Below are 17,066 nucleotides of genomic sequence, written 5' to 3' on the forward strand. Positions count from 1 at the left end.
CAGCAAGGTACCAAGCACTTCACTCAGTACTTTACACATCTATTATCTAACTTGGACAATTTGATAGCTTCTTTTTACAGATAAGAGGTTGAGGTTAGGTCATTTGTATGAAGTCACATGGCCACTAAGTGAAGAAAAGCTTCACACCTGGGCAGTTTGGCTCCAACGTCTGTGGACAAAACCACCGCTGGAAATGCCCAGTAATGCTGGTGGTCCTCAGGAGCCGCAATGAGGCAGATAAAATGCCGCATGTGGTTAGACCTGAGGGCCCTTCTGAATATCTGCATGATGGATTTGCATTTTTCCCTCCCCAGACATTCAGGATAAGATGCTAAATTTCCCTTTACTTCTCTTTTCTTATCACTTTATTCTTTTCATCTACAAGTGAAGCTTTCATTAATGGGCAGGGAAATTCTTCCCATCCTCATTTTATCCACTCAAAGATCTGTCTTTTAAAATAGAGAAGTTATGAGGGAACACTGGGAGGCACCCCTTGCAGGGAATCTGAGATTCGAGAACGTGTTACTGAACTGTGACAGGTTATTTTTTTTTTTCCGTGTCTCAAATTGCTTGTGTTCAGCTCTTCAAATCTGGCCAAAAATCAGGGCTCATGGAAAAACTGTCACTTTTCCATGATTAAAAAGAATTTTTTTAAATTAATGCTCTAAAATGTTTACCAACTGCAAAACAAAGTTGTCCTGCTTGTAGGTGGGTTGGAGGCAGCTGTCAGCTCAGAAACGAAGGACAGCAGTAACTGATTATGTAGCTCACGATGCCTGGGGGACATACTGCCTCCCAAAGAAATGTAACAATAAATTTGATGATGGTGATGGTGTTTGACACAATAATGCAGCAGGGCTTTTGGCTAATATCCTGACTGTTGCAAAACACTGCAAACTCCATGAAGGAAGGGCCTGTATCTGAAATGACTCATCATTCTATCCTGACCCTGGCTCATAGAAAGTGCACAGTAAACATTTGTTGAATGAGTAAATGAATGCTTAGGTGAAACTCTAGTATGCAGTTTGATATAATTCATCAGATTCATTCCTCACAAAAAGCTGGAAGCAATCTAAAAATATGGGAAAAAATTTTATAGATCATCCCACTGAACACAGTCATCTTATAAATGAGGAAACTGAAGCCCAGAGAAGTTAAGTGATCTGTGTGAGGTAGTTCAATGACAGAGAGGAGGGGCCTAACTGGGTCACTTCCTAGTACTGTGCTGTTTACATGACACCACGTCTCCTGGCATGCATCTCATCCCATCCAAAAGAATTAACCAGACCAGGGAGAAGGACCCCTTGGCGTGTCCTTAAAAGAGGCAGCAGAGTACAGTGGGGCCAAAGAGACTGGCTTTGAATCCTGGCTCTGCCATGTGAGATTGGTCTGTGGCCAACTTTCCTCCCCAATCCTCCATGACCTTGTCTATAAAATTGGAGTTATTATGGTCGCTAATAGCAGCAGCAGCAGTTCATTTTAGAGTCAAAAAGTCTCAGTGAAATGTCATATAGGCAGCCCTAGGCATTGTACTTATCACTCAGGAGGTGCTCAGTAAATAATAAGTGTTAGCAGTGTTGCATTAACACAGGCCCTAAGGCAGCCGGGCCATCCATCCCAGGGGAGGAGAAAGCGTTAACATCGGGTCGGCCATCTGACACTTTTCCCTTACACAAGTACGCCCATATATAGGACAGGGGGGCCTTCTGACTCGTACTGCCAGTGCTGGTGGGAACAATATAATTCTCTAAGAATTGTTCCTCAGTAGTCGGAGAAGGCAATGGCACCCCACTCCTCCAGTACTCTGGCCTGGAAAATCCCATGGACGGAAAAGCCTGGTGGGCTGCAGTCCATGGGGTCACTAAGGGTCAGACACGACTGAGCAACTTCACTTTCACTTTTCACTTTCATGCATTAGAGAAGGAAATGGCAACCTATTCCAGTATTCTTGCCTGGAGAATCCCAGGGACAGGGGAGCCTGGTAGGCTACTGTCTGTGGGGTCGCACAGAGTCGGAAACGACTGAAGCGACTTAGCAGTAGCAGCAGTTGTTAGCTGAACCAGAAATCTCTCCACGGGGTTTAATGCCTGCACTACAGGGTTGAGGACCTGTCACTCTTTAGGCATTGTACTTAGTTCCCAGTGGAGCCAACTGGCAACTGGAAGACAGTGTGGCGGGGGGTCAGGGGAGCCTCAAAGCACAACTTTAGGGATTGCATCTTAAATACCAAGGGATGGCCCCCTTGTTAAAAGTCCCCTGTGCTGTGCTGTGCTTAGTCGCTCAGTTGTGTCCAGCTCTTTGTGACCCCACGGACTGTCGGCTGCCTCTGTCCATGGGGACTGTCCATGCCCTCCTCCAGGGGATCTTCTCAACCCAGGGATCAAACCCAGATCTCCAACATTGCAGGCAGATTCTTTACCAGCTGAGCTATGAGAGAAGCCCAAAAGTCCCCTAGAAATTGTGAAAAGAAACCCTTATTGTCTGTTTGGAATTCTTCAATCTGTAAGGACTGAAGGATGGTTTCCCAGGATTCCCAGTCCCAAGATGCACTGGTAAGCATGGACACAGCCTCAGATGGAGGCCCATTCCTTTCTGCCCCACACTAGAGTTTCACACAACACCCGCTCTTGCCACTTTTCATCAGCTTGCAGGATGAATTAAAGGGTCAGAGGAACTGGAACTGTGGAGCCATCAGGAAAAAGATTTTTTTCTGATGGACACATTCTTACCACTCCAAGTGGGAGTTCTCTTTCCCAACACACAGGTTGAGAGTTTGTAGAGGTCCAAATGAGAGTTTCAGTTTTCAGAGTTTACAAGGAGGCTCTTGGGACGTGTCAATCACAGCACTTCTGTGCTCTAGCCCAGCCTAGATTGAATTGCACATGTACATACATCCTGTTCAACTTGCCCAGGAAAGAAATTGCTCTCCTAGTGCTGATAATGCTGTCATCACAGCGTCCTCATGTCACATCTGCTATCCAAACAAGAGAAAGAGCTGTGGTGGAACCTTGATAATCTGAAATTCACAGATACATGGGTCTCCTTCGCTGGCCTAGAGACTGGATAGATTTGAAAACTGCAAAATGTAAGAACTAACGATTATCTAAATGGGGAAAGAACTAAAGTTTTCCTTTATCATACCTTTAAAAAATATGGTATTAGATAAAAATAAATGTATAAATTAGAGACAGTTCAACCTACTCAGTATTGTTTAACAGCGCTCCTGAAAACCCAACCTTGAGTTAGGATGTACATAGTTCATGTGTGAAATATAAACAAAGGAAGAGGTATGGAACTTGAAAGTATTATAAACTGTTTACCTGTTAGAGGAAATAAAATGTCCATTCACAAGGCAACTGGAGAGTGAAGTCAGTAATATAAACCATAAGGCAATAGAGCAGAGAATGTCTATGCTGTAACAATTTAGTAAATACATAAGATCACTAAACTAGAACCCAGGCACTATTGAACATGGCTATTTACAGGTAATTGTCAGCAGCCCCCAACCACCCAACCACAGGAAGAAAATAAGGTAATACAACTTGAATTACAAATACTTAACAGTACTTAAAATTTTAAATCTTCATTAACACAGATGTGGGGATGAAGTGTTCCTAGAAATACTCTGCTAGCTATTAATTTGTGCTAATAATGATAGGGTGACTGAAAATGTTAAAACTTTATCTTAAAATTTTATGTAATTCTTATGTGTGTGTGCTGTCTCTTCAGTCGTGTCCGACTCTTTGTGACCCCATGGACTGTAGCCTGCCAGGCTCCTCTGTCCGTGGGACTCTCCAGGCAAGAATCCTGGAGTGGGTTGCCATGCCCTCCTCCAGGGGATCTTCCCGCCCTAAGGATCAAACTCACGCCTCTTACGTTTCCTGCATTGACAGGAGGGTTCTTTACCCCTAGTGCCACCTGGGACAACATCGTACTCACCCCCTTCCAAATGGCCTATGTTTATGTGGGTTTGTTTTTAGGAATCCTCCCAAATCTTGGGATACCCTAATGCCTAGACTTCCAGAAATACAACCACTCAAGAGTGATAAAAATATAATTACTAATAATGCAAAGAAAATATACCAAAATGGAAATTCTTTGTTTCTTTCTTTCTATCCATTTACTTCATCCATCTTCCCAGTCTCCCTCCCTCCCTCCCTTCCTTCTATCCTTCCATCTACCCTATAAATACTCAAAGCCTATCATATATAAAACAAAATAGAGCTGAGCGAGATAGATATGGCTTTTGTTCTCAGGGTATTTATAGTCACATGGCAAGCAGAGGGATCCAGAAAAATCTCAAAACACTGGAAAGATACTTGTGATTTCCTGTGACATGAAGTACATACATACTCTGGGCCTCTTTCTTTTGTGCTACAGCCTATAAAAGGAGCCAACTTTATTAGCACCAGGCTGAACTCCAGAGTTCACAGTATAAACAGTCATGTTGGTGTCAGGAGACCTGGATTCAACTCAAAATTTCCAGAAAGAGATGGTTGTATACAAAAGGCTTAGCAACACTCTGGTACATACTAAGTGCTAATTGTAAAAGACAATTATTATTATTGTGGAAAACTTATCAGAGAACACTTTCTTAGGCAAAGTAAACATTATTGTACTGCCTTATTTTGCTTGACTATTGACATTAGCTTTTTAAAAATACATAACAAAAGTAACAGTAATACTCAAGATGGTGGTCAGCTTGGAGCTCTTCTAGGCCATCACAAACCCAGCAATTCCTTGCATTACCTGTAAAGGGACAAGTTCTAGGCATGGTAGTTCATACACTCCCCAGATGGTGTGACTTCTTAGAAAACTGATGAGAATGATGGCAACCAGTAGAACATCATCAACAAATGCTCCCAAACTTCAAATTTGTTGGTTTTTTAACTCTTAGGATTTTAGTACCCGCTTTTGTGTGTGGGAACGAGTCCAGATTCCTCCCAATTTGGAACTTGAGAAAAGTAATTAGAAAGCCATTTAGAGGAACAGTTACTTTCTATTTAAAGCTAAGGATTTATGAAATGTTCTCCTTTCCCTCTGAAAAGAGTTTTCCAAAGCCCTTCCAAGGAAGCGGGTGAATATCTTTCCTAGCACAGAAGATGATTTTGCTTCTGAAATGACCTTGGTTCTCTGACAGAGCAATAAATACAGGTTTCCTGTTATCTGAGACTCGCACCTTTCCATGGGCAAGAAGCATGGACTCTGATCTTACCGCTAGCTTGTTACCTTGGAAAGTTCTGGGAGTTCAAGATGCTGGTAAGGGAAATTCCCACTCAGGGTATATCTTGCTCATCTTGGACAAAAAGCTTGGCATCTTGAGCCTGAGGCAGATCCATATTTTCAAGCTTTCCTGGCACTAAAGTCTGCATTCCTAGTTGGTACACAGCTCCATGCCCCAAGGGCATTGAAATAAGGCCACCACTAGAGAAAGCTTTGGCTTCCCTTGTGGCTCAGCTGGTAAAGAATCCACCTGCAATGTGGGTAACTGAGGTTCGATCCCTGGGTTGGGAAGATCCCCTGGAGAAGGGAAAGGCTACCCACTCCAGTATTCTGGCCTAGAGAATTCTATGGACTGTATAGTCCATGGGGTTGCAAAGAGTTGGACACGACTGAGCAACTTTTACTTCACTCACTAGAGAAAGCTTTGATAAGTTTTAGAAGTGTCTGCCCAGTCTCAGGTTTAGAATCTTTCCCTCTCTCTGCTTTCTCCTTCCCTTATTAGCTCACTTGATTTTGAGAACTATGTCCTAAGGTAGGTGGGAAGCACCTGTGAGCAGCTGACTTTTACAAGCAGGAAATGTAAGGGGTCAGAGAGGCCACGTGGTTTGTCTGTAAGAGGCAGGTGATCATCAGCCTCATGTTCCTGGGCCTCTAGACTTTCTGAGCTGAACCTGGCGTCACATCTCAGAGATACTTGTTATACCATTCCTGATGAAAAACAAATACCGGTTCTCACCAGAGCAATGTTCCCTGCTCTTGACTGCACATCAGAATCACGTAAGGACACTTACTTAAAATGCAGATTCTCAGGCTTGAGTCAGGGATTTCAAGCAAGGGTAGGATAGAAAATCTATATTTTTGTCAAGCTTCCCAGGCGATTCTTAACATATCCAGCTCAATGCCTCTCCAAGAACCAGCATTAATAAGGAACAGCGTGAAGCCACTTTCTCCTTCCAAGAATGAGTGGTCCAGTTCCTCGGGCCTTATAACAGTCATCTACTGTTAAGTGCTGGAGAGACGGAATTAGCCATTGCTCTCATGGGGAAGACTGATTGGCACAGTGGAAAGCAGTATGCACTGTAGGGCAGGAGACCTGGCTGTTAGTTCAACTATAATTTAATTCAAGTAGAGGCCTTTTCCAGGCTCTGGGGCCCTGGGTGAGTCACTTAACTGCTTCTTGGGTTCAGGAGCTTCATCTATCAAATCAGGCTAATGTCATCTGAACCTGAAGAATGGTGGGGCTGGATTCTACACATTGAAAAATCTGTTGTGCTCCTTGAAAGGAGAATGACGGGCAAACAGAACAGTGAGAGACTTTTAAATTTTCCCTTCTAGTCCGGCCTACATGCTGCAACTAGCATAACAATCTGAAAGTAAAGCTTGCTGGAGAGTGGCTGCAAACAGATATCCCTCCTCCCCTGCAGACCATGGATGGATTCCTAGATCCCCTGGAGAAGGAAATGGCAACCCACTCCAGTATTCTTGCCTGTGAAATTCCATGGACAGAGGAGCCTAGCGGGCTATAGTCCACGGGGTCGCAAAAGAGTCAGACACAACTGGGGAACTGAGCACACTCAACATCTAAGCTAGGCAGGCAAAGGGCTTCTAAAGTGAGCCCCTCGCCACTGGCATTTCCAATTTCTTGACTGGAAGAAATTGTTTCTTGATACTCCCTTCTCTATCCTACCCTGTATGTCAGAGGTTAGTAAACTTCAGCCCATGGGCCAAATTTGGACTTAGGCCTATTTTTAAGTAAATGTTTATTGGCACACAACCATACTCATGTATGTATTGTCTATGGCTGCTTTTGTGCTACAGTCATTCAGTCGAGTAACTCTGGAAGAGACCTTACATAGCCTCTCAGTTCACAAAGTCTAAAATATTTACTACCTGGCCCTTTACAGAAAAAGTTTCCCAATCCCTGGTATAGACCAGTCTTTTTCAGTTTTTGGCCATGACCCACAATAAATATATTTTACAGTAAGACCTACTACACACACAGATACCTGTGTGTATATTTGTATGTAAAATTTCCCAAAATAACATTTACCTTTACTAAATGCAAGGCATCTGATAGTTTCTGGTCTATTATATTGTCTTAAAAAGTTGTTCATGACTGTACCAATCTCATGATCCCAAATTAGCCTTGATTCATATTTGGAAAACACTTCTCTAGATAAACTAAACAGCTAGCTACTTACAACACATGTCCTCTCATCTCCCACTTCTATTACTTTCTTGACATTGCTGTCTCCATCTAACAAGGCTCTGCCTCTGTCCTGTCATCTCTAAATGTGCAAATCCTTCCCATTCTCTAGGAACTATCCAACTCCCATCTCTTCCAAGAAGTCTGCTTTGAGCCTCCAGTTCCAAACTACTTTCTCCTTTTCCTATCTGCCACAGTACTTTTTCTATTCCTCTATTGTGGAACTTCAAATTTTCTGTTTTGTAGAAAAGTTATCTATGCATCTTTCTATGTATCCTAAAGATCTTGAGTTTCTTAAAGGTATGAACTTAAGCATTTTGTATTCTATATATCATCCAATATAGTGCCTTGTACTCTCTAAGTACAGAATAAATGTTTATTACACTGAAGTCAGCAAATATTTGTTATTAAGGGTATAATATGGTTTTATACATACAACATTTTATTCTTTAATTTTAAAGACTACAAATTTATGGTATATTGTAAGCACTTGGTAAATGTTTATAAAGACAAACAGAGAGAGAAAGGAGATAATCTGGACTTACCAGTTCTATCCCAGTTGCTAGATTTGTGTTATTTGGGCAGAACAGTTTTAGGCAGAATTGTTATATACAGTGTACAATTCCTGAGTTTTTTGAGTCACAGTCACTGGTTTAGACATACAGAACACCTATTTTTCAAAGGATCAGCAGAGAAAAAAATGTAACAGTTTTAACTGTCCTAACCAGACTTGCCAGCCACATATTCTGATATCAAACATAATCATTGAGAGAGCTTAATACAGTCTCTCCTTTTCCAGGAGACCCTTTTCCTGGAACCCTTTTCTCCTTTTCCTGCCAACCCTTTTGTACCATTAATGCTGTCAGAATCTAACTAATTTTGGTAAAAATTACATTCACATAATAAAGGAGAAAAAACACTAATATATTACTTGATTCTGAAAGGGCATCTTCCAGCGGCCATTTATTAAGTAATATGAGAATGGAGGGGGTATTACATAAGCATGACAAGGATTTTACTAACATTAAAAAGCAATCATCAAAACAGATGGTAAAATATTGAATTAATTTCCATTAAAATCATGAGCTATCACAATTGCTTTTTAATATTATTTTTAATATTGTAGATAATGGAATAATATAAGACTATAAAATAGAAGGTCTAAATAGTAGAAAACACATGAAAAATCTTTCAATTGTAAATTATAAGACTGTATATATAAAATGAATGCCAAAAATGTAGAAGTGTTACAAAAGAAAATACCATAGTCAATAACAGAATCCGTTATCATGGTTGCAAACCAGAAAAAAAAATTAATAGTTTCTCTTTATGTAACATTAAACAAATTAGAAAGGAACATTAAAATCAAAGCTATTAACATCTCTATAGGACATATAACTCAGTTTCTTCAATGGATAAATTAGAAAGAGAAAATATAGAGGAGATAAATGCAGATTAAAAGAGACTTAAGAGAGATATTATCAAATCCCTTATGATTATACAGTGGAAGTGAGACATAGATTTAAGGAACTAGATCTGATAGATAGAGTGCCTGATGAACTATGAATGGAGGTTCATGACATTGTACAGGAGGCAGTGATCAAGACCATCCCCATGAAAAAGAAATGCAAAAAAGCAAAATGGCTGTCTGGGGAGGCCTTACAAATAGCTGTGAAAAGAAGAGAAGCGAAAAGCAAAGGAGAAAAGGAAGGATATAAGCATCTGAATGCAGAGTTCCAAAGAATAGCAAGAAGAGATAAGAAAGCCTTCCTCAGTGATCAATGCAAAGAAATAGAGGAAAACAACAGAATGGGAAAGACTAGAAATATCTTCAAGAAAATTAGAGATATCAAGGGAACACTTCATGCAAAGATGGGCTCGATAAAGGACAGAAATGGTATGGACCTAAGAGAAGCAGAAGATATTAAGAAGAGGTGGCAAGAATACACAGAAGAACTGTACAAAAGAGATTTTCAGGACCCAGATAATCATGATGGTGTGATCACTCACCTAGAGCCAGACATTCTGGAATGTGAAGTCAAGTGGGCCTTAGAAAGCATCACTACAAACAAAGCTAGTGGAGGTGATGGAATTCCAGTGGAACTATTCCAAATCCTGAAAGATGATGCTGTAAAAGTGCTACACTCAATATGCCAGCAAATTTGGAAAACTCAGCAATGGCCACAGGATTGGAAAAGGTCAGTTTTCATTCCAATCCCAAAGAAAGGCAATGCCAAAGAATGCTCAAACTACCACACAATTGCACTCATCTCACACGCTAGTAAAGTCATGCTCAAAATTCTCCAAGCCAGGCTTCAGCAATACATGAACCGTGAACTTCCAGATGTTCAAGCTGGTTTTAGAAAAGGCAGAGGAATCAGAGATCAAATGGCCAACATCCGCTGGATCAACGAAAAAGCGAGAGTTCCAGAAAAACATCTATTTCTGTTTTATTGACTATGCCAAAGCCTTTGACTGTGTGGATCACAATAAACTGTGGAAAATTCTGAAAGAGATGGGACTAACCTGCCTCTTGAGAAACCTATATGCAGGTCAGGAAGCAACAGTTAGAACTGGCCATGGAACAACAGACTGGTTCCAAATAGGAAAAGGAGTACGTCAAGGCTGTATACTGTCACCCTGCTTATTTAGCTTATATGCAGAGTACATCATGAGAAATGCTGGGCTGGAAGAAGCACAAGCTGGAATCAAGACTGCCGGGAGAAATATCAATAACCTCAGATATGCAGATGACACCACCCTTTTGGCAGAAAGTGAAGAGGAGCTAAACAGCCTCTCGATGAAAGTGAAAGAGCAGAGTGAAAAGCTTGGCTTAAAGCTCAACATTCAGAAAACGAAGATCATGGCATCTGGTCCTATCACTTCATGGGAAGTAGATGGGGAAACAGTGGAAGCAGTCTCAGACTTTATTTTTTTGGGCTCCTAGGTTACTGCAGATGGTGACTGCAGCCATGAAATTAAAAGATGCTTACTCCTTGGAAGGAAAATTGTGACCAACTTAGATAGCATATTCAAAAGCAGAGACATTACTTTGCCAACAAAGGTCTGTCTAGTCCAGGCTATGGTTTTTCCAATGGTCATGTATGGATGTAAGAGTTGGACTGTGAAGAAGGCTGAGTGCCAAAGAACTGATGCTTTTGAACTGTGGTGTTGGAGAAGACTCTTGAGAGTCCCTTGGACTGTAAGGAGATCCAACCAGTCCATCCTAAAGGAGATCAGTCCTGGGTGTTCATTGGAAGGACTGATGCTAAAGCTGAAACTCCAATACTTTGGCCACCTCACGTGAAGAGTTGACTCATTGGAAAAGCCTCTGATGCTGGGAGGGATTGGGGGCAGGAGGAGAAGGGGACGACAGAGGATGAGATGGCTGGATGGCATCACTGACTTGATGGACACGAGTTTGAGTGAACTCCGGGAGTTGGTGATGGACAGGGAGGCCTGGCATGCTGTGATTCATGGGGTGGCAAAGAGTCGGACACTTAAGCGACTGAACTGAACTCAAGAGAGATTAACCAGTTACAATGTAAAGTCGTTCGTATCCTGACTGTAAAAATCTACAAGACGGTGCCACACCCATTCCAGTAATAAGAAAAGATTAGGAAATCTGCAAAATCACAACTTTTGGGGAACTGATTAGAGATTTGATGTCACAAGCAATAAGGTGGATTCCAAAGAGTCTCAAGCCCCTTCAAGGAAAGATAGGACACAACACCATCTCATCTCTGGCAGAGGACAGGAAAAAGAAGATGCTTCCATACAAGTGAATGATAAGACGTCATATAAGAGTTTTAAAAATTTGTAAGGGCCAACTATAGCTTTTATCATGTTATTTTAAAATTGCCTGGAGTCCCAGATACAAGGGGCACACTCCAAGTTTTTTCTCGTAGGTTCCATTGGGTACTCAGGAAAGGCTGGAAAAAGAGAGACTTGTTACTGCTGGTATGCAGGATATAATCAACTTCTGCCCAAGAGATAAGCATGAAACCCTTCTCGTTTCCCAAACATATCTTTCATAGGAAATGAAAGCCTAAAGTTCCTGGATGAATGAGCTGCAAACCTTCTTATGCCTAGGACCCAGGCAAAGATTTGCAGCTACTGAAATAAGAATTGAAGTAAAAAACCTTGGAGAGAGGGTAGGAAATCCTGGGCCCAGAATTCTATACCAATACTAAGCAGAGGTCTGCTACCATTAGAGAAGGGTCAAGTACTTGGTGAGAAGAGGTCTATTTTGTATCACCTACATGCTGAAAGCTGTGAATGAAACAGAAACACTGAAAAATCTCTTTCATAACCCATCCTCACTTTCAGTACACAGTACAAATATCCCACTCCTGGGAGAATTTGAAGCCTGTGACACACTAAAGATTATAACAGAAACAATGAAACTCAAACATAGCTCAAGACTTAGTTACATTTAGCTTAACCTTGCACACTGATGCTCCGATAGAAAGATAACACCCTTTTCTTTGTGTAAATATTACTTACATTAGTCTCTGCTTTCTTTATAGACATACAGTCCAGCATTAAATGAAAAATTACAGGATACACAAAAATCAAGAACGAGTAAACCATTGCTTTATCGACAAAGAAATCAAGAGAACCAGAACTAGATATTGGAATTATCAGTCAGAAAGTTTATAATTATGTTTAACATGTTCAGTAATCTAATGGAAAAGGTAAATAGCAGACATAAACAGATCAAGAAATGCATCAAAGAGATGAAAATTATTTAAGAAGAGTCAAAAAGAAATGCTAGAAATAAAAAACACAGTATCAGAGATGAAGAAATGCTTCCCTAGGCTCAGCAAAAGACTGGACACAGCTCAGTAAAGAATCAGTAATATGCCACTAAAGATTATCTAAACTGAAACACAAAAAGAAAAAAGAGTAAACAAAACCAAATACTGCTTGTAAAAGCTCTGTCCGTATGCTGGACACAAATTATCTAACATACGAGTAACTAGAGCCTCAGAGGAGATGACAGAATAGGGAAAGAGAGATATTAAAAAAGATAATGGCTGAGAATTTTCTAAAATTAATGAAAGACAACAAACAACAGATCCAAGAATCCCAAAGAACCCCAAGAAGAATTTAAAAAATACATGTTCCTAGATATACTATAATTAAACTGTTAACAGAAATGGGAGGTAGGGGAAATTTGAATACAGAGCAACAGTAGTAATTAGAGCTGACTTCTTGGGAACTATGGGCTTCCCTTGTGGCTCAGCTGGTAAAGAATCTGCCTGCAATGTGGGAGACCTGGGTTCAGTCCCTGGGTTGGGAAGATCCCCTGGAGAAAGGAAAGGCTACCCTCTTCAGTATTCTGGCCTGGAGAATTCCAACGACTGTACAGTCCATGGAGTCGCAAAGAGTCGGACATGACTGAGCAACTTTCACTTTTCTTGGGAACTATGCAAGCCAAAAGATAAGATATATGTACATATTTTTTTTTTAAATTTCCATAATAGAAAGCTTTGAAAGAAAGGGAAATTTTTTAAAAGAAGGAAAAATGGCAGAAGATGTGAGTGTGTCATAGCATGTATCCCACTAGGTTTATTCTAATTTTTTTTTTTTTGCCTCTAACTCCTTCTCCAGCCTCTGATTCACAGTGGAGTCACAGGTTTCCAAACTGGGGTCACAGAGTGCTGCAGCCACCTGCTCCAGTAATACCAACCCAATAAAGCCTACCAGTGCCAAAGCTCTCTTCTCCACACAGAGAGCACCGGCCCGAGTCCATCAGATTTGAGAAGAATCTCCATCCAGCTGGGGTCTCATACACAGGGACCTTCATTGATTTGGCCACTCTGAAAAACAGAATTTAAGGCAACAATCAATCCATACTTCTCCTTTCTTTTTTTCTCATTACATAAGCAAGTCTTTAAGATTTGTTGATGTCATAAACTAGATTTTAGAACACCTGAACAATGTGGACAGTTTTCAAGATGTGAAGCCATAGGTGAAAGTTTATGGATAGCATATTCTCACATTTATGTTTCCCTTCTATCTATATTCCTTAACCTTTGTGGTAAGATCCAACTGGGGATTTGAGAATCTAAAGTAAGGTGGTATTTGGGTGCAAACACTTTGGAATATTGTTTGACATTATCTACTAAAGATGAATATGAGGAGGGCATGTCAACCCACTCCAGTATTCTTCCCTGGAGAATCCCAAGGACAGATCCTGGTAGGCTACAGTCCAAAGGCTTGTACAGTCGGATATGACTGAAGTGACTTAGCATGCACATACTAAAGATTAATATATACACATCCCATGAACCAGCAATTCAACTCCTAGAAAATAGTAGACCCTGTGGTACACTGCTTACCCCCCAACACACACACACACACACACACACACTTTGGTGGTTTAGTCACTAAATTGTGTCCGACTCTTCCAAACCCATGGACTGTAGACCACCAGGCTCCTCTGTCCATGGGATTTCCCAGGCAAGATTACTTGAGTGGGTTGCCATTGCCTTCTTCTCCAGGGGATCTTCCTGATCCAAGAATCGAACCCTGGGTCTCCTGCATTGCAGGCAGATTCTTTACCAACTGAGCCAGTAGCACTGGAACATTCTTTCTATGAGCTGCTAGAAATGTTGATTTTCTCTTATTCTCAAAATGTTCCAAGAAAAATACATAATCATGCTTACATCCTGGTAGGAATAGTGAAATAAAGCCTCCCCAAACTGGAGAGAAAAAGTTTTCAAAGCCATTAATTTCACAGTCAGAAGTTCAACAAAGAAGAAATCATTCACACAGAAGCTTTCAAGTGCAGTTCACAGTGAAGGCTGGCTCAAAATTAATTTAGCTAAAATGAATGTATATGATCACAAAATAGAATGCAACTGGGGCAGAGGTGAGGGTAAGAGAAAGGCTAGAGGGTGTGAGATATATATTCTCTGGTTAAAACTTTCTTGTTGGTTCAAAGCCAAGTTGGCAGAACTTAAGGGAGGAGAAAGGATTTCCCCAACTCCACCCTTTTCAGTTAATCACTCTTAGGAGGTCATTAGGCTAAAATCTGAGGTTGGATTTTAAAGGACTAGATACTTTTTATAACTATGAGCCACAGTTGCAGTTATACAAGCTAAGATAACAATATGGGTAATTAAATTCCAGGATCCCAAGCATGAGTTGATTGTGTCCTAAAGTCAGAAAGGAATTCCCCTCCCTTCTCCTTCTACTGAACTTGGGATCCATCCCAAACATTGCATTCAGCAGATACCAGGCTGAATGGAGGAGCCTGGCCTCTTTTTGGCAGGAGGCCCCAGTGGAGTCTCTGAAACTCTCTGGTACAAAAGCTAAAACTGAAGCTGCTCATGCTGAGGGTCTGCTCCCCTCTTCTTGCCTCCCACCATGACATGCTTGAGACAAACAAACCTCTCTTTCTAGGAAAGACCAGAAGGAAAAGAAAGAAAGTGAATCTGGGCCAAAATTTTCCTAAAAATGGGAGTGAGCTCTCACAGCAAAAAGGAAAAACACTGGAAAACAAAGACACATGGTAGATATAGGCTCCTCATTGTGGATTTTAAAACCTCTAAAAATGTGGCTTCAGGTTGGAAATAACCTCAATCTGCCTTTCCAACACTTTCTCTCATGACCCCTCCCACATGCTCCTTTAAAAAAACTGAACTCTCTTTTTTTCTTTTATTTTGCGGGGGTGGAGGTCAACACACAGCATGTGGGATCTTAGTTCCCTAACCAGGGATCAAACTGGAGCCCCTGCTATGGAAGCACAGAGTCTTAACCATTGGATCAACAGGAAAGTCCCAATCATTTCTTATTTTTTAAATATGCTGTTGCATTTTTGTTGTTGATTTCTGAGTCCTTCTTCCTGCTTTTCATGTTACATGGGTTAATCCTCCTTTCCAGTCTCTCAGAATACTTCACTGCTTCAGAACCTATCTAAAATGTCCCGCCATCATGAATCTTGTAGCAAAGACTGCTAGTGGTCAATAAATGCATCTTTTCCTGGACACACAGCCGGACTACATTTCTTAGCCTCCCATGAGGTTCGTTGTGGCCATGTAGAGTTCTAGCCAGTGGAACTCTAGTGGAGATAATGCATACTCTTTTCAGATATGGCTTTAAAACTTCCGATCCTCCCTGTTTCTTCTCCTTCTGCCAGTTTAATGTGGACAAGCCCCACCATCCTAGAAACCACATGTTAAAGATGGTGGGCCTACAAGTTGGAAGAATCTGGATCTCTGAATCACCATTTGGAAGATTCATCACCAATCAGGAACACTTGTTTTTAACTTTTAATAACTGAGAAAAAACCTTTTGCTGTGTTTGAGCCATTGTACATTTTGGGATTAGTTTTATAGCAGCAGCTCTACTATCATAATAATACAATTGTTTTTCATTGCCATAATCAACCCAGAGTAGTCGTTCCTGCCTTAGGCTTCCTCTCTGGGTATGTATGGGGTCTTTATGTTAACATGGTCATTGTATATTTTACCTCCTTAACACTTTCCCTCCACACACAGACACTACCACCACCACCAATGTGTTAGTTCTTTGAGAGCAGAAGCTACATCTTACATACCTTTATACCTCTTCAATGTCTAGGATAACAAAGTACCTTGTCAGACTTGCCCTCAATAAAGTCTGTATGATTTCAGTTGACTTAATATCTATTATTTAAGGAATATTGTTGAATAGCAAGGGGGAAAGTATCTCTACTTGATGTTTTCTCATTTAAAGCTCCTTTTCAGATCAGATCAGATCAGATCAATCGCTCAGTCATGTCCGACTCTTTGTCACCCCATGAATCGCAGCACGCCAGGCCTCCCTGTCCATCACCAACTCCTGGAGTTCACTCAGACTCACGTCCATCGAGTCAGTGATGCCATCCAGCCATCTCATCCTCTGTCGTCCCCTTCTCCTCCTGCCCCCAATCCCTCCCAGCATCAGACTCTTTTCCAATGAGTCAACTCTTCGCATGAGGTGGCCAAAGTACTGGCGTTTCAGCTTTAGCATCATTCCTTCCAAAGAAATCCCATGACTAATCTCCTTCAGAATGGACTGGTTGGATCTCCTTGCAGTCCAAGGGACTCTCAAGAGTCTTCTCCAACACCACAGTTCAAAAGCATCAATTCTTCGGTGCTCAGCCTTCTTCACAGTCCAACTCTCACATCCATACATGACCACAGGAAAAACCATAGCCTTGACTAGACGGACCTTTGTTGGCAAAGTAATGTCTCTGCTTTTGAATATGCTATCTAGGTTGGTCATAACTTTCCTTCCAAGGAGTAAGCGTCTTTAATTTCATGGCTGCAGTCACCATCTGCAGTGATCTTGGAGCCCAGAAAAATAGTCTGACACTGTTTCCACTGTTTCCCCATCTATTTCCCATGAAGTGATGGGACTGGATGCCATGATCTTCGTTTTCTGAATGTTGAGCTTTAAGCCAACTTTTTCACTCTCCACTTTCTCTTTCATCAAGAGGCTTTTTAGTTCCTCTTCACTTTCTGCCAAAAGGGTGGTGTCATCTGCATATCTGAGGTTAGTGATATTTCTCCCAGCAATCTTGATTCCAGCTTGTGTTTCTTCCAGTCCAGCATTTCTCATGATATACTCTGCATATAAGTTAAATAAACAGGGTGACAATATA

The 17,066-nt window shown here is 41.2% G+C and overlaps 1 protein-coding gene across 1 annotated transcript in view; it reads right to left on the reverse strand.

Moving 5' to 3' along the window:
- PGM5 (phosphoglucomutase 5) overlaps window positions 1-17,066 on the reverse strand; it is a 210,992-nt gene that overhangs the window by 75,576 nt on the left and 118,350 nt on the right. The window contains exon 7 of the mRNA XM_010860669.1: window positions 13,139-13,254. Coding sequence (XP_010858971.1) covers window positions 13,139-13,254 — 116 coding nt within the window. The remainder of the gene's footprint in view (window positions 1-13,138; window positions 13,255-17,066) is intronic.

The sequence above is a fragment of the Bison bison genome, unplaced genomic scaffold (assembly GCF_000754665.1).
Source record: "Bison bison bison isolate TAMUID 2011002044 unplaced genomic scaffold, Bison_UMD1.0 scf7180017864469, whole genome shotgun sequence".
Classification (NCBI taxonomy): domain Eukaryota; kingdom Metazoa; phylum Chordata; class Mammalia; order Artiodactyla; family Bovidae; genus Bison; species Bison bison.